Genomic DNA, 21346 nt, shown 5'->3' with positions numbered 1-21346 from the left:
TCCTAAAATCTGAATCACAGCAGTTTGTCTCCACGTGGGAAGCACTTTAGAGGTTCCCTGGGTGACTGGACAAACGAGGTTGCCGTTCTGTGGAGCCATTAACCCTCGAGCCCAGCACTGGGGGGAGGTCGTAACTCGCTGCTGATGCGTTTGGATGGGTGTGTGGGGTGAGATCCTGCTCGGAGAGGCTTAGGAGAGAGGAGTGGGAGAACGGGGTTTGTTGTGTTCCTAGCTTTTTCAAGACGTTTTGCTGTGACGGGGAAAAGAGAAATTGGACAGTAGCTGGAGTAGGAGCTGAGGTCCGGGGCGGGTGTTGTGTCGTGTTGTGCTGTGTTGTAACGGGAGAAACAACAGCGGGAATGATCCAGTAGACGCGTGTGGGAGCGGGGAGAGCTGCGGCCTGGGGTCCTGGCGTGGGGAGGGGGTGGCAGAGCTGGGGTGCAGGTGGAGAAGCCCTCCGATGGCTTCTCTGTTCTCAGGGAAGCAGCTGCTCAGCTGAGGGTGAGGGTGAGGTTGGGGGTTGAAGGAGAGGGCAGCGCTCTGGGACCCCATGGACATTTTCTGCTCTGCTGATGGAAGGCTCCCCAGAGGAAGTGTCCTGCTTGCCTGGCTCTTGGCTTTGGCGACCCTTCACACCATCTAGTGTTGTGTCTCTTTTCTTAGACGTAAACATCCAATGTCTTCAGGTTCTGCATGTGATCTTAAGAAGTAATTCTCTGCTTCCAGGAGCTTCTCTTCTCCTCAGGGAAGGCACTTCAGAGACGTAATTATAGGAGAGGACGAGAATCCTGCCCGTCGATGCGTAGGGAACTCCAGAGTGCTGACAAAGCAGAGCCTGGTTATATTTATTTATTTATTTATTTATTTTAATTTTTATTCATTTATTTATTCATTTTTGGCTGTGTTGGGTCTCTGTTGCTGCACGCGGGCTTTTTTCTCTAGTTGCAGCGAGCGGGGGCTACTGTTCGTGGCGGTTCGCAGGCTTCTCATTCCGGTGGCTCCTCTTATTGTGGAACACAACTTCTAGGCATGCGGGCTTCAGTAGTTGTGGCTCACGGGCTTAGTTGCTCCGCAGCATGTGGGATCTTCCCGGACCAGGGTTCGAACCCGTGTGCCCACCATTGGCAGGCGGATTCTTAATCACTGCGCCACCAGGGAAGTCCGAGAGCCTGGTTTTAAATGCATTGTCAGAGCACGTGGCTCAGTGATTCGGGGAAGGGTGACGGCCCTCAAGTGACCAGGACTTGGGTAGCTGCAGAGGTTGGCGAGGCTCTCAGAGCAGCGTGAGGTGGGCTGGATGAGGCTCCTGAGGTGCTGGTAAGGACCGCCTTCCTTAGGATGTGGGCCTCCTGTCAGGACCAGCGGGACGTGAATGCAGGCGGACCCTGAGGTTGACTGAAGAGCCTCCCCTGTGTGCTGGCTTTGCTTTCATCCTGTGGAGAAAGTGAAACCTTGTAATTGGGACAGTGAGTCACCTGATCAAAAGATGTCATGTGTAGAGACTGTGGACGGCATGAAACGCGGGGTGGGGTGCGGTGGGTCAAGTCAGGGGGACTCTGGGCTCCAGCGCGATGCCCGACAGGAAGGGGCGAGGCCGCGGCATGTTCCCGCTGGTCCTAGGCCCCGGTAAACAGTATGGACGTTCCCTTGGGGATTTTCCTTAATCGCGAATGAGGTTGATAGCGTTTTCACGTGCTTAGAAGCTGTTTCTTCTTTTTAACTGATAGACAGATTTTAGAGCAGTTTTAGGGTTACAGGAGAATCGAGCAGACAGCAGTTTCCTATCCCCATCCCTCTGGGTTCCCTCCCTTGATAACATCTCGCGCTTGTGTGGCGCGTCATCTCAGTGATGGATCAGCACTGACACCTAATTCTCCCCTGGAGTCTGTAGTTTATATTAAGGCTCACTCTCTGTGTCCTACTGTTCAGGTTTGGAGAAGTGTGATGACCTGCAGCCACCCCTGTAGTGCCACCCAGAACCATTTCAGTGCCCGAAACATCCCTGGGGGCCACCTGTTCATCCCTCCCAATGCCCCCAAGCCCCCGACAACTGCTGGTCTTGTTATACTGTCTGTCTATTTTTGCCCTTTCCAGAATGTCACGTAGTTGGAATCCTTCAGTCTATGGTGTTCTCAGACCGGTGTATTTCTGTTTTTATATGAAGGGCCTGTCCTTGTTCTCTGCCCGTCTTCCTGCCCCAATACTGTCTTGTTTTGTTTTGTTTCGTTCTGTTCTGTTTTGTTTTCCTTGTCGTATTGACTTACAGAGTCGTCTTAAATGTTTCTAAATTTTTCCAGTTGGGGTCATGTTAGTAAACATTGTTTTCCAAGTTTTATTGTCTTTTTCCTGTATTTTCCAGCATTACTATATAATTCATTACTTTTTTTTACTTTGAGAGGTTGAATACTATGCATTTTAAAAGTTTCTCAAAATCAGCACGTTTGTGTGGGTAAGATTCCTAGTTGAACAGCACCCTCCGTGGTCAGTACTGGAGTGCAGCTTCTTTGCGGGGGGAGGCGGGGGATGTGGGAGGAATGCGTCAGTCTAGTGGTTCCCTTTCTGTTGGTTCTTAGTTCCCCTTTCTGGTTCTGGCACTGCATCAGCCACTCTCCTGGGACAGGCCAGGCAGGTGGGGTCCTCACTTGCTGTCTCTGGAGGCTGTGTGTGTCTGAGAACAGCTTTCTTTTTCCCTGATGAGCGAGAGGACTCTCTTGGTTGGGGAGCGGCGTCCTAGGACTGCGGCCCTTGGGCCCCCGCTGTTCTGTGTCATTTGGGCCCCAGCCATGCGTGGGAGGTCTCTGACACATGGACGCTGCTGTTAAAGTCCTCTTGGGTTTTTGTCCTTTACAATCCTCTGAGGAATACTCCTCTTCTCTAATGGAATTCCAGTGCTTAAGCTTTCTAGCCACTCATGAAAGGAATCTCAGAAAGGAAAGGAGACCGGTCCTCTCTGCCCCCAAGCAGGGGAGTGAGCCGACCCTGTTAACCTCATGCTGAGAACGTGGCTTGTGGGAAATGTGTAACCAGTGCTGAGTTCTGTGATTACAACGCTGTCTGTGGAATCTTACTGTACCAAGTTTTTTTTTTTTTTTTTTTTTTAATTTCATTTATTTATTTATTTATTTATTTATTTATGGCTGTGTTGGGTCTTTGTTTCTGTGCGAGGGCTTTCTCTAGTTGCGGCAAGTGGGGGCCACTCTTCATCGCGGTGCGCGGGCCTCTCGCTATCGCGGCCTCTCTTGTTGCGGAGCACAGGCTCCAGGCGCACAGGCTCAGTAGTTGTGGCTCACGGGCCTAGTTGCTCCGCGGCATGTGGGATCTTCCCAGACCAGGGCTCGAACCCGTGTGCCCTGCATTGGCAGGTGGATTCTCAACCACTGCGCCACCAGGGAAGCCCACCAAGTGGTGTTTTAAGACATATACATCATGGGTTGTTCCCTTGTGTTTTGAAACGAACCTAAAACCCCTAAATATTTGCAGTTCTCATTGCTTTCTTAATTTGTTATCCAGGTTTCCTGAAATCCATTTTCTTAAAGTTTAAAATATAAGAAGAGTGCAATTTTCTAATCTTCCCTTTACATAAAAGTGAACGTGGGCAAGCCACTTAACCCATCACCAAATAGAAAATCATTTGGAACATTCACAATAATGCTGTTTTCAAGCAGCAACGGTGCACGTATTTTTATGCCCATTACAAGTGAAAACTATGTTTTCTTATTTTGCTGTGTTTTTCTCATCAGGCAAAACTACAAGCGATTAAAAAAGCCCCACAAATCACACATTTTGTGAAATTACAAATGCAAAACCGGAAAGTAGAATAAGGTGTGCGTGATTCTACTTATGCATTAAAATTAGACTTTTCATGGTCTGATCCCTCACTCTCTTGCATTTGGTAATAACTTTCAGTGTGTGAACGTGTGGGCCCCATGTCTTCATCCGGGCAGCCACAGGTGTGACTGGTGACGCCTGAGTTGAATTTGGGCAGAGCTTCTGGAGGACTTGCTGTCGCTTTCTGAGACAGACTTCTCGAGGCTGAGCCGAGGCAGTTCTGCACAGACACTCGTCTGCCTTGGGCGGCAGCCACCTCTTCCCCCGCCCCGTGTGTCCCGTCAGCAGCTGGGCACCCTCAGCCTTCCCAGGCCAGCAAAGCCTGGGTCCCGGACATCTGTGCATCTGGAGCTGGGGGTCAGGTGACCTGGCATCTTAGGGGACCTTGCTAACAGGACCCATCCTGCCTCTTCGATTGTTCCACGTATAGAACTTTGATTTTCTGTCAATGTCAGGAGTTTGTTGCCATCTTAAACGGCTCCTGAGCTTGGTGTGGTCTTTTCCTTAACCTCTTCCACACCGTTCCTCCCTCCACGTTCTTTTGAAATCACCTGAACTTTTTTGTTTTTAACATGCTTGTCCTGTGTTGTATTCCTTTCTTGGCAATTGCGTAAACTTAACAGCCACCTTACATTTAGTTATTTAAATTTACTTCTCTGTTTTCTTCTTCATATGTGTCCTCCTTTAAAGAGTAATGAGATACACTTTAGATTATCAACAATAATAGTAGGTATCATTGAGAAGCATGTTATGTCCAAAGAACTATGTTAAGTGCTTTCCATGGATGAACCCATTTGATACTGATCTGTATCATTATGTGATAGGTACCATTATTATCTTTATTTCAGAGGTGATGGTACAGAAGGAAACGGTTTTTAATTACTGGTGTGAGTGTTTGTGAATTTATTCAAAAGATCCACGCTAAAACATCTGGGTGTAGCAATTTCTGGTTCTTTTGTGAGCTCTCTGTCCCTTGTCAGGAGTGTGCTCCTCCCCTGGAAGGTGTTGGTGGGAAGAAGGGATTCCAAGTCCCCAGCTTGGAATTAGGGGCAGCTGAACCAAGCTGTCCCCGACAGCTCGTGTAGCAGATCAGGGTCAGACCGCTCCAGGCTTATCCTCATAGTAAATACGGAACTAGGATGTGTTGCCTGGCTTGCTTGTTTCTTTGGTAAGTGTGGCGAATACTGCAGCTCGGCTCCTTCTGTGAGCTGTAGGAGAAGCTTAGGGCAGGAACGGGACACATGTGTCTGGAGTTTAGGAGAGAAGCCTGGGCTGGTGATATAAATTTGGGAAATGTTGACATGTAGATGGTAATTAAAGCCATGAGGCCAGATGGGATCACCATCAAAGCAAAAGGTAAAAGAAAAAATAACTGAGCCCCAGGCCACTCTAACTTGAGGATGACTCAGGGGAGAGGAGGAGCCAGCAAACGAGACTGAGAAGGAGTGGCTGGGGAGGTAAGAGGAGGACCACGCTGTTAACAGTCTGGAAGCAAAACGAAGGGGCACAGTGCATCCCGGGTTGGCACGCACGCCCTCAGGCCTGTGCTCCTCGGGGGCAGGGGCATTGTCTGCTGTTGTAGGTCCCCAACAGCCAGGATTGTTCCTTGCTCACAGTATAAGACAATATTTTCTTTCTTTGCTGTACACTGAACGAACTCATGGCAGTGTATTGTATTTATTTTCCTCCCACGAGATCCATAACATAAAAGAGGTATACAGTGTTAACTTTCTTGGTGAGCTGGGTAAGCTCTTGTCCCCCTAAGTCTTCTCCACGTCACCCAGTTCCCATCACGGTGCCATTACAGGGGCCAGTGTCATTCAAGGACGTGGCTGTGGACTTCACCCAGGATGAGTGGCAGCAGCTGGACCCTGAGCAGAAGACAACCTACAGGGATGTGATGCTGGAGAACTACAGCCACCTCGTTTCTTTGGGTGAGGAGAGCCTGCTTTCTGAATTGCTGAGATAAACAGGATTTCCCTCTAACTTACTGACTTTAACTTTGAATTTAATGGGACAAATGTGAGTAATCTGGGGCACCAGGCAGGAGGGCATTTGTTCTCTGCCTCCAAGTAGGTTCTGATTTTGGTACAGCACAGATGGCCACTTCTGTTGTGTAGCTCGAAAGGCAGCCCTTTGCTTAGACAACAGATCTGGAAGCCCAGCAGCCAGGCTCAAGTTCTCTCTCATTTCTGTTAACAGGGTGTCACATTATCAAACCGGAAGTTATCACCAAGTTGGAGAAAGGAGAAGAGCCATGGATAGTGGGAGGAGAATTCCTACTTCAGAGTTACCCAGGTGTGTGAGTGAGGCAGTGAGGAGGTCGGTAACTCGGAAGTGTTTTTCCCTGGAATTTTTTAATGGTGCCAAGCCTTAGAAGTGACTAAGGAGAGTTGCTTGTGTGCTTTAGCTACGCAAATCTCGCTCCCAAAGACTTCCTCCTTCCCCACAAAAGCTTATGTTGGTAGAGCTTCTCCACGCTTGCTTCTACCCAGAACCAAACCCACTCGCTTCCTTCTTCCTCTTAAACCTCAGATCAGATCCCTTGTTCTTACAGCATATTCAGTAACCTCTTATCGTAGATTCTTTTTGCTTTCAGGCATTCATAATCTGTTACTAGAGAATAACTTGTGACTTTCCATATTCTTATTACTTTCCTTTTTTCTTCTTTCCCATGAAATGCCTCAGACTTGTGTCTGTCTGCAGTTTCAGTTCTCTTTCCTTGAGGTCAGAGGTCCAACCCCCGTCCTGTGCATAAACCAGTAAACTCAGTTCACCTTTGCTGTCCTGAGCACGGGTGCTGGTCATTCCTGAGACGAGTGCTGCTGGAGTTTGGTGTCTCCCTCTTCCAAATGCCCATTTTCATCTTGTCTCCTATTTATTGTTCTGTGGTGAGGGCCTTGAATGCTGTCGTGTCGGAGTAGGTGCAGAGTGAGTAGGAGGTACAGAAATGAGTCGTGGATCATTTATCCTCCCACCCCCGCCCCCTCCAGAAATGTCTCTGAAGGATCTGCTTCGCCCTTCGGTGGTTTGTTTCCCGACTTCTTCAAAGGGCTCCTCCTGTCTCAAGTCTTGAGGGTTTTTGTCTGTTTAATGCTGCATTGTCCACCCTGACCTCTGGTTCAGTGTTTCCCGTGGGAGCAGTGGGCGCTCCTTCATTCTGACTGGATTTGCAAGATGTGTTCATCTGCCTTTCTAATCTGTCTTATCACTAGTCTCATAGGGTAAGCCTACAGCGATTTCCTGTTGATTCCTAAAAGGAATTTAAATTCCTCCTCCTTTAAGAATTACCCAATATTGGCCCTGTGTTAACCTGGAAATTTTAATTTTCTATTTTTTCCCGAAACTCTGGATAAATTCCCTTTGGTCCACACTTCTAAATGTCTTCTGTTTCATTGGGGTGTGGGTTATTTGTCCAGATTACACATTCTTTAAGTCTGAACTCAAATATTCAACCCCTCCTTGAAGTTTTTCCTTCCAGCTCTAATCATCACTCCAATGTTTTCTTTCTCTTGACTTTGACTCCACCTCATGGTGATGCCTTAAAAAAAAAGCTAGGTCTGATCAAGGAATCTGTTATTTGATTATGTATTTTTTGCTTGAGCTTCTGCACACCACGCCCCCCATAATCCAATAAAGAAAAGGCCATGTTCTCTCCCCTCATCATAGTATGTAACATATAGTACATGTTTATTTCTTTGATTATCTGAGGAGCCAGGTAGGTGAAAGAACCTTCTTGTCCATTCAGTCAGAAATAATTTATAGGCAGGTATTTCTTTTTATTTTATTTTATTATTTTCATTTTTTTAATTGAAGTATAGTCAATTTATAGTGTTGTGTTAGTTTCAGGTGTACAGCAAAGTGATTCAGCTATAGGCATTTATTTCTAAATATGCATGTCTAGGTGACATCCCATATATTCTGCTGGTAGTCGAAAGATGTCCATATGATTAAGAACAACTATGATTTCTATTGAGGGGTTCAAAGGAAATAGGAAATAGAGCCATACTTTCTAAGACGTTATGGTTAAGAAAAGAGAACAGAGATGCATGGGTAGTTTAAAACTCAGCATTGCACATGGAATGTTAATGTTCCAATGCAAGGCTGAATCAAAAATGTATGGAGAGTAATTATTTTCAACTTTAAGGGGAAATGGAGCTAATTAACTTGAGAAAGGACTTGAATAGTTTTTTTTTTTTTAAGCATGACACACCCTAAAATATAGGGTTTGAGTGGATCAAGGCTGGAAGTCCGGCAAACTTAGTAAAACAATAGGAGCAGAGACCTGTGGTTGAACGTAAGCTGGGGCATTGCTGGTACCAGACATCTCGGTGTAGGTGACAGTGCCTTAGCCTGTGATCTGTCTCTCCACTTGATGTGAAGTGCCATGGTGTAAAGCGCTGATCCACCTCCTCAGACTGATTCCTCCTTGTCCTTGTCCAGCGGCTAAACTCATTGTCGCCCCAACAGTTTACCTGTTTGCTGTGAGTCCTTTCACATCAAAGAGTTGGTCATTCACCCAGCATCCTTTGTCTTCTCATCATTGCTCTACGTTTGTATTTTACTTTCTATACCCAGTTTTGAACAAAATCTTAAAAGTAGCAAAGATCAAAGGTGCTTGTGTGTTTTATTACATAAATTTATTTTTAATTTTTATTTATTTTTGGCTGCATTGGGTCTTCGTTGCTGTGCATGGGCTTTCTCTAGTTGTGGCGAGCAGAGGCTACTCTTCGTTGCAGTGTGCAGGCTTCTCATTGCGGTGGCTTCTCGTTGCAGAGCATGGGCTCTAGGTATGCGAGCTTCAGTAGTTGTGGCACGCAGGCTCTAGAGCGCAGGCTCAGTAGTTGTGGCACATGGGCTTAGTTGCTCTGTGGCATGTGGGATCTTCCCATGTCCCCTGCACTGGCAGGCAGATTCTTAACCACTGCGCCATCAGGGAAGCCTGGTGCTTGTGCTTTTGTCAGCTTTCCTCACCACTGGAGATTGTGGAGGTTGTGTGTGTGCATGTGCATGCTTATTCCAAACCAAAAGAATAAGGGAAAAAAGTACACTTGGAATTGTTTTCACCTGTCCATGAAGCTAGCACCTGTGCCACAAAGAAATGGCTTGTATACAAGTCACATTTCATATCTTATATAGGAAGATGTATAAGAATTGGTTAATTTTGCCTCTTTTTAGAAGAAGACTGGGAAGTCCATGATCTGATAGAGGGAGCCCAGGAAAATGAAGACAAACATTCAAGGCAAACTGAATCTGTCAACAACAAAACCCTGATTGAAGAGAGAGGTGATGTTTTTGGTAAGACTTTTAATGTGGAAACAAACCCTGTTCCTTCAAGAAAAATATCCTGTAAATGTGACTCATGTGGAAAGAGTTTAAAATCTACTTCAGAATATATTAGTAGTGATGGAAGCTATGCAAGAATGAAGCCTGATGAATGTAGTGCATGTGGGAAATCACTTCTCCATGTTAAGCTTGAAAAAACTCATCCAGGAGATAAACCTTATGAATTTAATCAAAATAGGGAGGCTTATGCTCTAAATGAAGGTATTTTTCAGAACATTCATATTTTAGAGAAACCCTTTGAATATATAGAATATCAGAAAGCCTTTCAAAAGGGTACAGTGTTTGTTAATCATATGGAGGAGAAGCCCTACAAGTGGAACGAATCTGAAATAGCCTTTCTCCAAATGTCAAACCTCAGTGTGCACCAGAGAGCTCATATGGAAGTGAAGCCCTATGAATGCAATGCATGTGGGAAATCCTTCTGTAAAAAGTCAAAATTTATTATACACCAGAGGACTCATACTGGAGAGAAACCTTATGAATGTAACCAATGTGGGAAATCCTTCTGCCAGAAGGGAACCCTCACTGTACATCAGCGAACACACACAGGGGAGAAGCCCTATGAATGTACTGAATGTGGGAAAACCTTCTACCAGAAGTTACACCTCGTTCAACATCAGAGAACTCACTCAGGAGAGAAGCCCTATGAATGTAGTTATTGTGGAAAATCCTTTTGCCAGAAGACACATCTCACACAACACCAGAGAACACATTCAGGAGAGAGACCCTATGTTTGTCATGACTGTGGAAAAACCTTCTCCCAGAAGTCAGCACTTAATGACCATCAGAAAATTCACACAGGCGTGAAACTCTATAAGTGCAACGAGTGTGGGAAATGCTTCTGCCGCAAGTCTACTCTGACTACACACCAGAGGACACACACAGGAGAGAAACCCTACGAATGCAATGAATGTGGGAAATTCTTCTCTAGGTTGTCATATCTCACTGTACATTACAGAACTCATTCAGGAGAGAAGCCCTATGAATGTAACGAATGTGGGAAAACCTTCTACCTGAACTCAGCCCTCATGAGACATCAGAGAGTCCACACAGGAGAGAAGCCCTATGAATGTAATGAATGTGGAAAGTTATTCTCCCAGTTGTCATACCTCACTATACATCATAGAACTCACTCAGGAGTGAAACCCTATGAATGTAACGAATGTGGGAAGACCTTCTACCAGAATTCAGCCCTTTGTAGACATCGGAGAATACATAAAGGAGAGAAGCCCTATGAATGTTACATATGTGGGAAGTTCTTCTCTCAGATGTCATACCTCACTATACATCATAGAATTCATTCAGGAGAGAAGCCCTATGAATGTAATGAATGTGGGAAAACCTTCTGCCAGAATTCAGCCCTTAATAGACATCAGAGAACACACACAGGAGAGAAAGCCTATGAGTGTTATGAATGTGGGAAGTTCTTCTCTCAGATGTCATATCTCACTATCCATCATCGAATTCATTCAGGAGAGAAACCTTTTGAATGTAACGAATGTGGGAAAGCCTTCTCTCGGATGTCATACCTTACAGTACATTATAGAACTCATTCAGGAGAGAAGCCCTATGAATGTAACGAATGTGGGAAAAAATTCTACCACAAATCAGCCTTCAATAGCCATCAGAGAATTCACAGGAGAGGGAATATGAATGTACTTGACGTGGGAAGGCTTCTCTGAAGTCACACCTCATTTAATGTCACAGAACCCTCAATATAATGAATCAGAAACTTCCTACCGTCCTAAGACAGAGAGTTCACACAGATGAGTGTGGACAAGCCTTCGAGCATTAGTCAGACTTGGAATCTGGAAGTTCGCAGGACGGAAACCACAACTGTAACTAGGCCCCATGATCGGTTGACAGGAGTAAAAATTTATTGATACTTAAATTGTGCATAGTTTCACCATGGATTCAAACTGTTTCACATATCAGGGAATTCAGACCAAGGGAAAATCTCTCAACTTAAGGAATGTGGAGAACATATTCTGTTGGAAATTATGAATACTGAAAGTTATGTTTCTGATAAAATATAAAGCTTTTTGTAAAAAAGCCACAGAAGATGGTTGTTGTGAATAAACATGCTCCTTATGTAAAGAGAAGCTGTAAAGTTGTCAGGTAGCTAATCAAGACAGCAACATGGCAACATTAAGCTCATATATGAGTGGGTCCTGAGGATGTAGGACTAATGCTTTTGAGGGCGTTTTGGTCTGTTTGCTTTTTAAGATGCTGCATTACAGGAATTGTATGTTCAGTTTGAATCATGTTTGAAAAGACATCGTATCCTTATTAGAATAATTTCTAAGGCATATGGTAATGACCCATTTTAAGTAGCATGACTATGTTAGTATCTTAATATGCATTGTTACTGAACTAATATTTGAAAGATATGAAGTATGTTTCTTTTTGTAATCTTCCCTGGCATTTATAAATGCATTTTATCATTGTTAATGAACTAAGTCTTCCATAAGGGAGCCAGCGTTTTTAATAATGTTTTCAACTGTATCTGAGTTAGCAAGAGATAGAAATCTATGCAAAAAATAGAAAATGGCATAGATAATTTAAAATTGTTAATGCCAGAAGTCTGTAGTGAGGAACATAGGACTCATTGCACTCAGTACAGTTTTTAAGATATACCTAAAACAGTTTCATTTTAATCTAATTTTTTTCACCTACTGTTTTTTATTTAGATGCCTACGTAAGTGTAAGTGTGCAGAGCACACATAATGTGTAACCTAGGAATTAACTGTAATTTTATTTGATAAGATGGTGTTTTTAAACACCGTGCTTTGCTCCTTCCTGAATGGATTAAGAGTGGGTTCATACGGGTTTGTAGCTGGCATTGTTGGGTGACCACCCTACTCACTCGCTTCTTATTGTTGGCTGGCCAAGTTTGGGTATCCATTCCTCCTGACAGAACAGAATAAATCCTGATTAGTTTCAGCCAATAATGATAATCCCTTTCTCATGGCCAGCAACTGGTTTAGAGTGGTCCGAGAACCCAATTCTAGACAAATAAAGGAAACATCTGACAGGTTATTTCTGGAAAAGTTTTCTTCAAAGCTTCAAGGAATCATGCTGGGTGACATGGAACCTTGTTGAACTTTTCCTTGTCTGGATGTGATGCCTGGCTCCGTCTTTCAACAATGAATTATGATAATAATTTGCACATGGCAGTGCAGAAAGATTGGAAGAACCTGGGACCTGGACAATGCTCTTGAGCCACTGAACCAGCCAGCCATGTAGCCATTCCACCTCTGGACTGTTTCTTTTCTGAAAGACTAAATTTATTTTTAAGCTGATTGGTTTAGGTTGCTTTTAGGGATAACTACAGATACAGAGTTTGTAGGAGTTACGCAATTGAGAAGTGGACTTTAGGCAAATCATTTATTTTGAGGTGCTGATATAGAAATTATCTTATTTTCTGTAAATTTTGGTGTAAATAGTTTGAATATTAGAAAACCTGAAACCATTAAATGTGTATGTTTTCCTGAATTGTTATGTTACTGACCTAAGAACCTCTGGAACCTGATACGACGTCAGGTATATCTTTCTTTTGATAATGCATGACATAAATTTTGTTTAGGTTAATTTGTTATTCATGGATCATTGCTACCATGTTGTTGACAATATATGGTGTGAGGTAAGGACCTACTTTTGTTGTCCAGTGATTAGCCTGATGATAGCCTGTATTATTTGAGTAATTCACCCCTTACCACGGAGATGAAATGCCATGTTTCTCATGTATTTCTATCAGTCACTCAAGGCACCTGTTTTTGTTGCTTATCACTTTTCCACCATATTTGTCTAGATGATCTTGAGTCTGCTACATAACAGGAATTAAAATTCTGGTAGAGTGTATAATAGTTTTGTGTAGCAACTATATATTCATAGTATATTTGTTGAAATGATATTTACAGAGGTTTCCTACACTAGTGGGAAGTAGCTTAAATACACAGTATGCATTTTAAGTAAAATATTTGAAAAGTTTAAATGGCTTACCACATTCTTTTTCTCTTACGGAGTGCCTGACATGAAAGGGTCCTGTACATGTAAGTGGTCCTCAACTGCCTCTTCAGTAATGTAGTCGTGATTGTTTCAGAGATGTCAGTGTTTTCATATTATTACATCTCTGAAATTAGAATCTATAGCATGTTCTGATTCAACTGGCATCGATTTTTTTTTCTTCCTTAGAGGTACTTAAAATAATGGGTTGTCTTAGATTTGATGAAATGCAATATTTGAAAAGTTTTTAACTATTCCCGGCAAGGCCTAAAAGTTCATGAAAGGAGGCACCACAGGGATGGTTCTGTTTCCCCACCCAGCAGCAAAGTCACAATGTGGAATTGGGGCAGAGCAGGAGTACTTGCTCTTTATACACAGTGACCTCATACTGTGGAGTATGAGCAGATTTGGAACTCCCAGGGGGTTTCCAAGGGCTGAGCAGGAGGTTGACCCCTCCTGGCACATAGAGGTGAGATTCCCCCAGTTTTTTTTGTTTGTTTTTTCAGTTATCCTAGTGTTAGTGAAATGGTGGTTCATTTGTTGCTTCTGTGGCCTCTCAAACAGGTCAAAATGAAGACCATTCCTAACACCAGGGCCCTCTTCTGAGGCCACAGAGAGTCACCCTCTCTTTATTCCACCTCAATGTGCTTGGCTGGGCTGTCCACTCTAGTGCCCCAAAGAAGGTTGTATGGATAGATATTGGTAAGGATGTATTGGTATGTTTGTATACTGTGGAAGTATGTAAAATGATACAGGCATCTGGGAAACTAACCTGGAAATACCTTTTAAATTCAATAATATGTGTGCTTTATCATGCAGTAGTACCCCAATCTGTTTATAGATCCCAGAGAAATTCTATACACAGGAGGATGTATATACAGGGAATTTCACCACAGCAGGACTTTTGAGATATCCTAGGTGACTGTCATTAGAAAAGGTGAGTAAAATGTGGATCAAGCAGTGGGGTGGTGTCCAGCAGTTAGCAGTGTGCTCTGTTGTAGCACAGCTGATTAACACTTTTACATATGAATGAAAAAAAATGGATGGAATGAGATTTCATGCAACTAAAAAACGTTTACATCAATTAAAGTTACACACACACCGTCATAGAGGCTACAGTAGTATGTGCTTAAGGTCAGTGTGAGTACCTGTGGGGGAAGGGATGGAATTGGGGTTTGGCATGAAGAAACAGTGGGGTCCACACAGAAACCAATGCTGATAATAAGTATGTTTTTAACTGAGTAGTACAGTTAACACTGTGCTCAGGACTCCTCCAGAAATATGAAAACATGCACACAGGAAAATTAAAGGCCCCTAATTAAAATCCCCAATAATGTTTTATTCTGTTCAGTTTTAGCCAGAATTTTATAGATTAGGTACCTAAATGATGCCTCCTGTGCCTTTTCTGGCAACTTCTACCCAAGCCAACTTTCAGGAAAATGGCACAGCTGCTCCACCTGTTGGTCACTTTGTACTTGTAAACGTCCTTACAATGAAAGAGTGTTCTACATGTGAGTGTCTGCATCACTTCCTAGAACTCAGTGTAATAAACTGGGCTGCTGACTGTACTACAGTGTTACCCTGCTTTGTTTATGAAAGAGATTCCCCCTTCAGTTTCAACTGGCACATCACTGGAGATTTGACTTCTCAACTTACCTTTCAGGTAGGTGTGGCCAGGTGATTATGTTGGAGCCCATTACGGAAATCTGTCGTCGTCATCTGAGTCACATTCTTAAGAGTTGGTTCTTCACTGCCTTTCCTCCTTCCCTTGCTTGGGCTGTGACTGATAGAACTTATTATTCTTTTGATTTTTTAAAAAACTACTTGAACATATAAAAACCATTCTTGGTTTATGCTGTACAAAAAAGAGGCAGTGGGCTTAATTTGGCCTATGATCCATATTATTTTGCCGACTCCTGCTTAGGGGATGGAAAAGTAATACATTAAAGGGAAACTTTTCTCTGGATAACACCATGGAATGGGATGGGGAGGGTCCCCTACCTCCCTGGACCCCCTGTTTGGAATTGTACCTGAGATTTCAATCTTCTCTCTTGGTTCAGCCACTTTGCTTGGCAGCCAATCTGACACTGACACAGAATTAGCCAACAAAAAAATGAACTGCAGTCATGTCTTCTAAAATGCAACCTATGCCTTCCTCCAAAACTTAGTGGTGCACTAATGATGAAATACAAGAGTGAGTCTTAGAAAGTAAAAGGCAGCCCACTCAAAATCTTTTCAACATCCGAACAAGATTATTCATGGAATCAATAGAATCCTAATAAATACTAGCACAGTGTAATAGTATTAAATTCCTAATAAAATGTGCAGTATTTTACCTTCAGAAAAATGTGTGCACACCCCCCCGCCGGCAAAAAAAAAGAAAAATGTTCACCCAAATCTTGGTTTGTAATTATTCTCCACTAAATGGAACCAGAGCGCTTAAGAGTAAAAGCTTATTCCAATGCTGATTAGGAAAATTAAGTGTAGAACAGTCATTTGTACTAGCAATCAGGAAGTGCTCGAAAACTGACGGGAAGTGATTTCACCAAAAATGGCAGAGTAGAGAAATCTGTCCCCCCCCTGCCCCCAACATGAACAATTAATGAGCTGGCAACGTTGGCAAAACTCTAAAATCTAGTCCAGGACTTAGAACCACCAAGGAAGCTTGATAAGGGCAACACTTTGCAGTGAGAAAGCTGCCCACCCACCGTCCCCCACATTTCAGGTCAGCAGCCCGATGGACGGCAGTCTGAGTCCCAGGCACAGGTTGCTGGGGGCAGGGCAAGAATGAGAATTTACCCCACAGGGCTGTGCTTGTGGGCCTCACCTGTGGGCTGCTGTCTGTAAGTAACAGGGCTTCCCTTTGTTGTTTCCTTGACTCAAAGCAGTCTTCCCAGAGGGCTGGTGCGGAAGGCATTTAAAGGCATAAGTCCTGGGGGTGGGGCGGGCAGCAACCTGGGGCAGGATGACAGTCAAAGTGAGCAGCAGACGTATTGAGAAGCCTGGGAAGGGACAAGTTGGAAAATGGAGTTCTGTGTTGCAATACGGGCTTTTGAAAAGCTTCCTAGTGCACGTCATGTGTGCCAGGTGGGACACAGCTCAGAAAAGACCTGAAAAGTCCCTATGCTCTCACCTGCACTGGCCTGCAAGCTCCATGTAAGCTGGAAGTGAAGGCTAAGGCAGAGTGGAACCAGCCTGGCTAAGCGCTGAAGGAGTGCCCAACACAGAGCCAGCCTGCAAAACTGGGGGAATGTCCCCCCCTTTTTTTGGCTCCAGGTGTTTACAGAAACTGACAAAACACAGCTGACCTCTGGAAGCTAATGGAACAGAATTAAGTGGCCACACAATATACAGATTCAATGCAATCCCTATCAAGTTACCAATGGCATTTTTTACAGAACTAGAACAAAAATTTTTTATGTTTGCACAGAAACACAAAAGACCCCGAATATCCAAAGTAATCCTGAGAAAGAAAAACGGAGCTGGAGGAATCAGGTGCCCTGACAAAGCTACAGTAATCAAGACAGTATGGTACTGACACAAAAACAGAAATATAGATCAATGGAACAGGATAGAAAGCCCAGAAATAAACCTACGCACCTATGGTCACCTAATTTACAACAAAGGAGGCAAGAATATACGAGAAGACAACCTCTTCAATAAGTGGTGCTGGGATAACTGGACAACTACATGGAAAAGAATGAAATCAGAACATTTTCTAATACCATACACTAAAATAAACTCAAAATGGATTAAAGACCTAAGTGTAAGTAAGACCAGACATTATAGAACTCTTAGAGGGAAAACATAGGCAGAACACTCTTCGACATAAATCGCAGCAATATCTTTTTGGATCCACCTCCTAGAAAAACAAAAATAAAAAACAAAAAACCAAATGGGACCTAATTAAACTTAAAAGCTTTTGCACAAAAAGGAAATCATAAACAACAAAAAGTCAACCCACAGATGGGGAAAAAAATATTTGTAAACAAAGCCACTGACAAGGAATTAGTCTCCAAAATATACAAACAGCTCATGCAGCTCAGTATCAAAATAACCCAATCAAAAAATGGGCAGAAGATCTAAATAGACATTGCTCCAAAGAAGACATACAGATGGCCAAAAAGCACATGAAAAGATGCTCAGCATCGCTAATTATTAGAGAAATGCAAATCAAAACTACAATGAGGTTATCACCTCACACTGGTCGGAATGGCCATTACCAAAAAGTCTATAAACAATAAATGCTGGAGAGGGTGTGGAGAAAAGAGAACCCTCCTGCACTGTTGGTGAGAATGTAAATTGGTGCAGCCACTATGGAGAACAGTATAGAGGTTCCTTAAAAAACTGAAAATAGAACTACTGTATGATCCAGCAATCTCACTCCTGGGCATATATCCAGAGAAAACCATAAGTCGAAAAGATACATGCACCCCAATGTTCATAGCAGCACTATTTACAATAGCCAAGGCATGGAAGCAACCAAAATGCCCATCAACAGAGGAATGGATAAAGAAAATGTGGTACATATATACAGTGGAATATTACCCAGACATAAAGAATGAAATAACACTATTTGCAGCGACATGGATGGACCTAGAGATTATCATACTAAGTGAAGTCAGTCAGACAAAGACAAATAAATGATATCACTTATATGTGGAATCTAAAAAAAATGATACAAATGAGCTTATTTACAAAACAAACAGATTCACAGACTTCAAAAACAAACTTATGGTTACCAAAGGGGAAAGGCAGGGGGGAGGGATAAATTAAGAGTTTGGGATTAACGTATACACACTATTATATATAAGATAGATAACTAACAAGGACCTATTGTATAGCACAGGGAACTATATTCAATAACTTGTAATAAATCACAATGGAAAAGAATATGAAAAATAATACATATATTCTTCATGAATCTTTATGAATCACTTTGCTGTACAACAGAAGCTAACATTACATTGTAAATCAACTATACTCCAGTATAAAATAAAAACTAAAAAGAGTTAAGTGGCCACACATGACAAAGAATATAGACTTATAAAAATAGTTTAGAAAAGTCAATAAGGAAGCAAACGACAAGAACCCACAACAAAAAATCCCTGGGGCAGGGGGAGAATCTGATTTCCAGAGTTCCCATGTTATCATATTTAAAATGTCTAGTTTTCAGCAAAACATGCAAAGAAACAAAGTATGGCCCACTCACAGGAGAAAGACCAACAGAAACTGTCTCTGAGCCCTGCCTCTGGTTGGGGGGAAGTGGTCCAGCCAGTGGGATTCGGAGTGCCACTCAGTAGGCAGCTACTTGAGACTAAATTTAAATTCAATCAGAATCCCAAAAAGCTCCGGAGAGGAGCCTGGTAAATCCGTTCTAAAGGTCGCCTCTAAGAACTAATGTGGGAAAAGCCAAGAAAGTCTTGAAAAATAGAAATGAAGAGGGACTTGGAGAAGTGTTACAAAGCAAGAGCAATTAAAATACCACTTTAATTAGCACAAGTGTAAAATATTAGCTATATAAATAAAACACAAACCTGGAAAGAACCAGAGTACTTACAACCTGTGAGTCAGGACAGAGAAGGCAAATAAGACAATGTAACCAAGCTGCCTGCAGCTCCCAAGGTCAAAACAGACCAACCACTGGTCTACAATCATCTGCTATTGCAAACCCCTGTGAGAACTCCCATTGGCTCTCCCTGGCCTCTCAGATTAAGTGTCCATCCTGGGAACAACCAAACTGGGCCAGGAAGATGGTGCTGTGACTGGCCCACCGGGAAATGTGCCAGCTCTGGGGTCTCAGCTTCTTTCTGGAAGGATGTAGGGAACGGTGCTGAGCAGACAGGAAGCAAAGCCACTACACATGAAAATTTAAGCCACAATAAAGATCGTATTTCAAATCAGCGACAAAAAAGATTAGTTAAATGGTGTAAGGACAACTAGCAATTCATTAGAAAAATAAAAATCAGACCCTTACATCAAGCCACATCTTGTCAAGAAAAGTGGTTAAAGATCAATGAAAAATTCATTTAATTTTTAAAAGGTTGTTTCATATAAAGAGAAAGAATACTTAATATGTAACTAGGTGCCAAGAGGAAATCTCCTGCACTCTATATCTCTCGAACAAGAAATAACATTATTTCTTCGTTACATGGAAATTTACAAAGCAGAAAGCAGCGGCTGAATCATTTTCTCAAAAGAAATTATTCTTGCCCCCAAATTCCTATATCTAACACTTGTGAATGACTAATTTTTAAAAATGCATACCTCTGCATTGCATACCTCTGCAATGTTAGCATGCCTTACAGCCCCAAGTGACAGAAAAATCTCAACTCCAACAGGCTTACACATGACCTCAGGTCTTCCCAATACAGAGCAGCTTCAGAGCTGGTAAGGTCACCACTCTGGGTCATCACTGCCCACTTTCTTCCATCTCTTTGCTCCCCATCTTCAGACGACTAGCTCTGAGTCACAAGATGCAACCAACGGGGGGCTTCCCTGGTGGTCCAGTGGTTAAGAATCCGCCTTCCAATGCAGGGGACACAGGTTCTAACCCTGGTCGGGGAACTAAGATCCCACATGCCATGGGGCAACTAAGCCTGCATGCCACAACTACTGAGCCCGAGCACCACAGCTAGAGAGAAGCCCAGGCACCGCAGCGAAGAGCCCACCTGCCACAACAAAGACCCAACACAGGCAAAAACAATTAATAATAAATAATAATAATAAAAAAGATGCAACCAAAGGGTTGTATCCGGACAGACAATGCCATTCTGCTCATGACTTATCAAATCACCCAGAACTTTTCCCTAAACATCCTATGGGCCATTGCCAGAAACAGTCCCTGGTGAGGGGAGGAAAAACAGGCCACATCAAGGCTCTCCCAAAAGGAGGGAGTGCAGAGTAGCCTGCCAACCTGCTGCCAGGAATCAGGGAAAAGGCAGAAAGCAAGAATCAGGGCACAGTACCCAGTGTCCTATTAGGCAAATGGTTCCTGGGTTCCTAATGCCTGGGCTACAAGCACTGTACCTCTGTAGGTAGCCCTTAGAGTCCCACCAGAAGCAGGAAAAGTAAGGGTGCACATGGCACAATTCTTAGCATAAGGAGCACTGCTGTTCTCAGTATTGCTGAACATAGGCTTGTGCTGGTAACAGTGCTGTACCCGCCTTTGCATATTTAGTGGACATTTTCATCACACCAGCTAAACCCAAGACAAACACTTTTTGTTTTTTTGAAAGGCATTGTTTGGTGTCTTTATTGAAGAGCAAATCAGTAACAATGGGAACTTTTATATACGTATGCCAGAAGACAGTAAGAGAGTAGATAAGTGATGTGATACTTTTCCAAAACTTTTTACAAAAATTTTCAGAGCTCTTTTAAGAAAAATATAGTGAATACTCATGTGCCTACCACTAAGTTCAACACTTGCTATAATTTTGCTATTTTTACTTATATATGCATTTTCCCCCTGGACCACTTCAATGCTGCAGATATCATGAGAGCTCATCTCTCCAGTCAGCAAATGTGTCCTCAGAAACACATTCATAACCACAATTATCACTTAAGAAAATTAACTCTAGTTCCCTAATATCATCAAATTCCCATCCCACATTCAATTTCCTCCAGTTATCTCCAAAGTATCTACGTAGATGTCTTTTTGAACCAGATGTCTTTTGGATCCAATCAGGGTTCATGCACTACATCTGATCATGTCTCTTTAGTTTCTCTGAATCGAAAAATCTTTCCCTGCATTTCTTTTTAAAAGTGACACTGACTTGTGAAGACCAGGCTAGCTGTCTTGAAAAATACCCCACATTCCAGATTTGTCAGATTGTTTTCTCCAAAAAAGCTGTTCCTCTATCTCCTGTGTTTCCTGTAAACTTAAAGACTAATAAACACTTGATTAGCTTCACATTAAATATTTTGGTAAGAGTACTCCACGGTGCAATGTAAGTACTTCATATTGCATCTAATCAAAAAACATAATGTCACTGCTGCTCATTTGATCACTTGGTTAAAGTGGGGCAATCATTCAATTGTCCAGGTTCATTTTTCCCAGCTTCAGTGTGTAAGATATCTGTGGGGGACACTCTGGCTCTACACAAATACCGCTTCCTTTCCATCTAATGATCTAGACGTGCCAGAGGTTGCAAATTAGCAGTCAGTC

General features: G+C 42.9%; 1 protein-coding gene across 10 annotated transcripts in view; it reads left to right on the top strand.

Moving 5' to 3' along the window:
• The window catches only part of ZNF12 (zinc finger protein 12), a 70607-nt gene that overhangs the window by 36672 nt on the left and 12589 nt on the right, over positions 1-21346 (top strand). For 8 of the 10 annotated variants that reach the window (XM_068523982.1, XM_068523981.1, XM_068523987.1 and 5 more), the window contains 3 exons: positions 5636-5762; positions 6031-6126; positions 9007-14747. In XM_068523982.1, coding sequence (XP_068380083.1) covers positions 5636-5762; positions 6031-6126; positions 9007-10856 — 2073 coding nt within the window. In that variant the 3' untranslated portion in view covers positions 10857-14747. Of the gene's footprint in view, positions 1-5635; positions 5763-6030; positions 6127-9006; positions 14748-21346 lie in introns of those variants that run through there. The other 2 variants (XM_068523989.1, XM_068523990.1) reach the window with 1 other exon arrangement.

Source organism: Eschrichtius robustus, chromosome 16, assembly GCF_028021215.1.
Source record: "Eschrichtius robustus isolate mEscRob2 chromosome 16, mEscRob2.pri, whole genome shotgun sequence".
Classification (NCBI taxonomy): domain Eukaryota; kingdom Metazoa; phylum Chordata; class Mammalia; order Artiodactyla; family Eschrichtiidae; genus Eschrichtius; species Eschrichtius robustus.
Note: the sequence above shows the minus strand (reverse complement) of the source record. Positions and strands in the feature narration are given on the sequence as shown.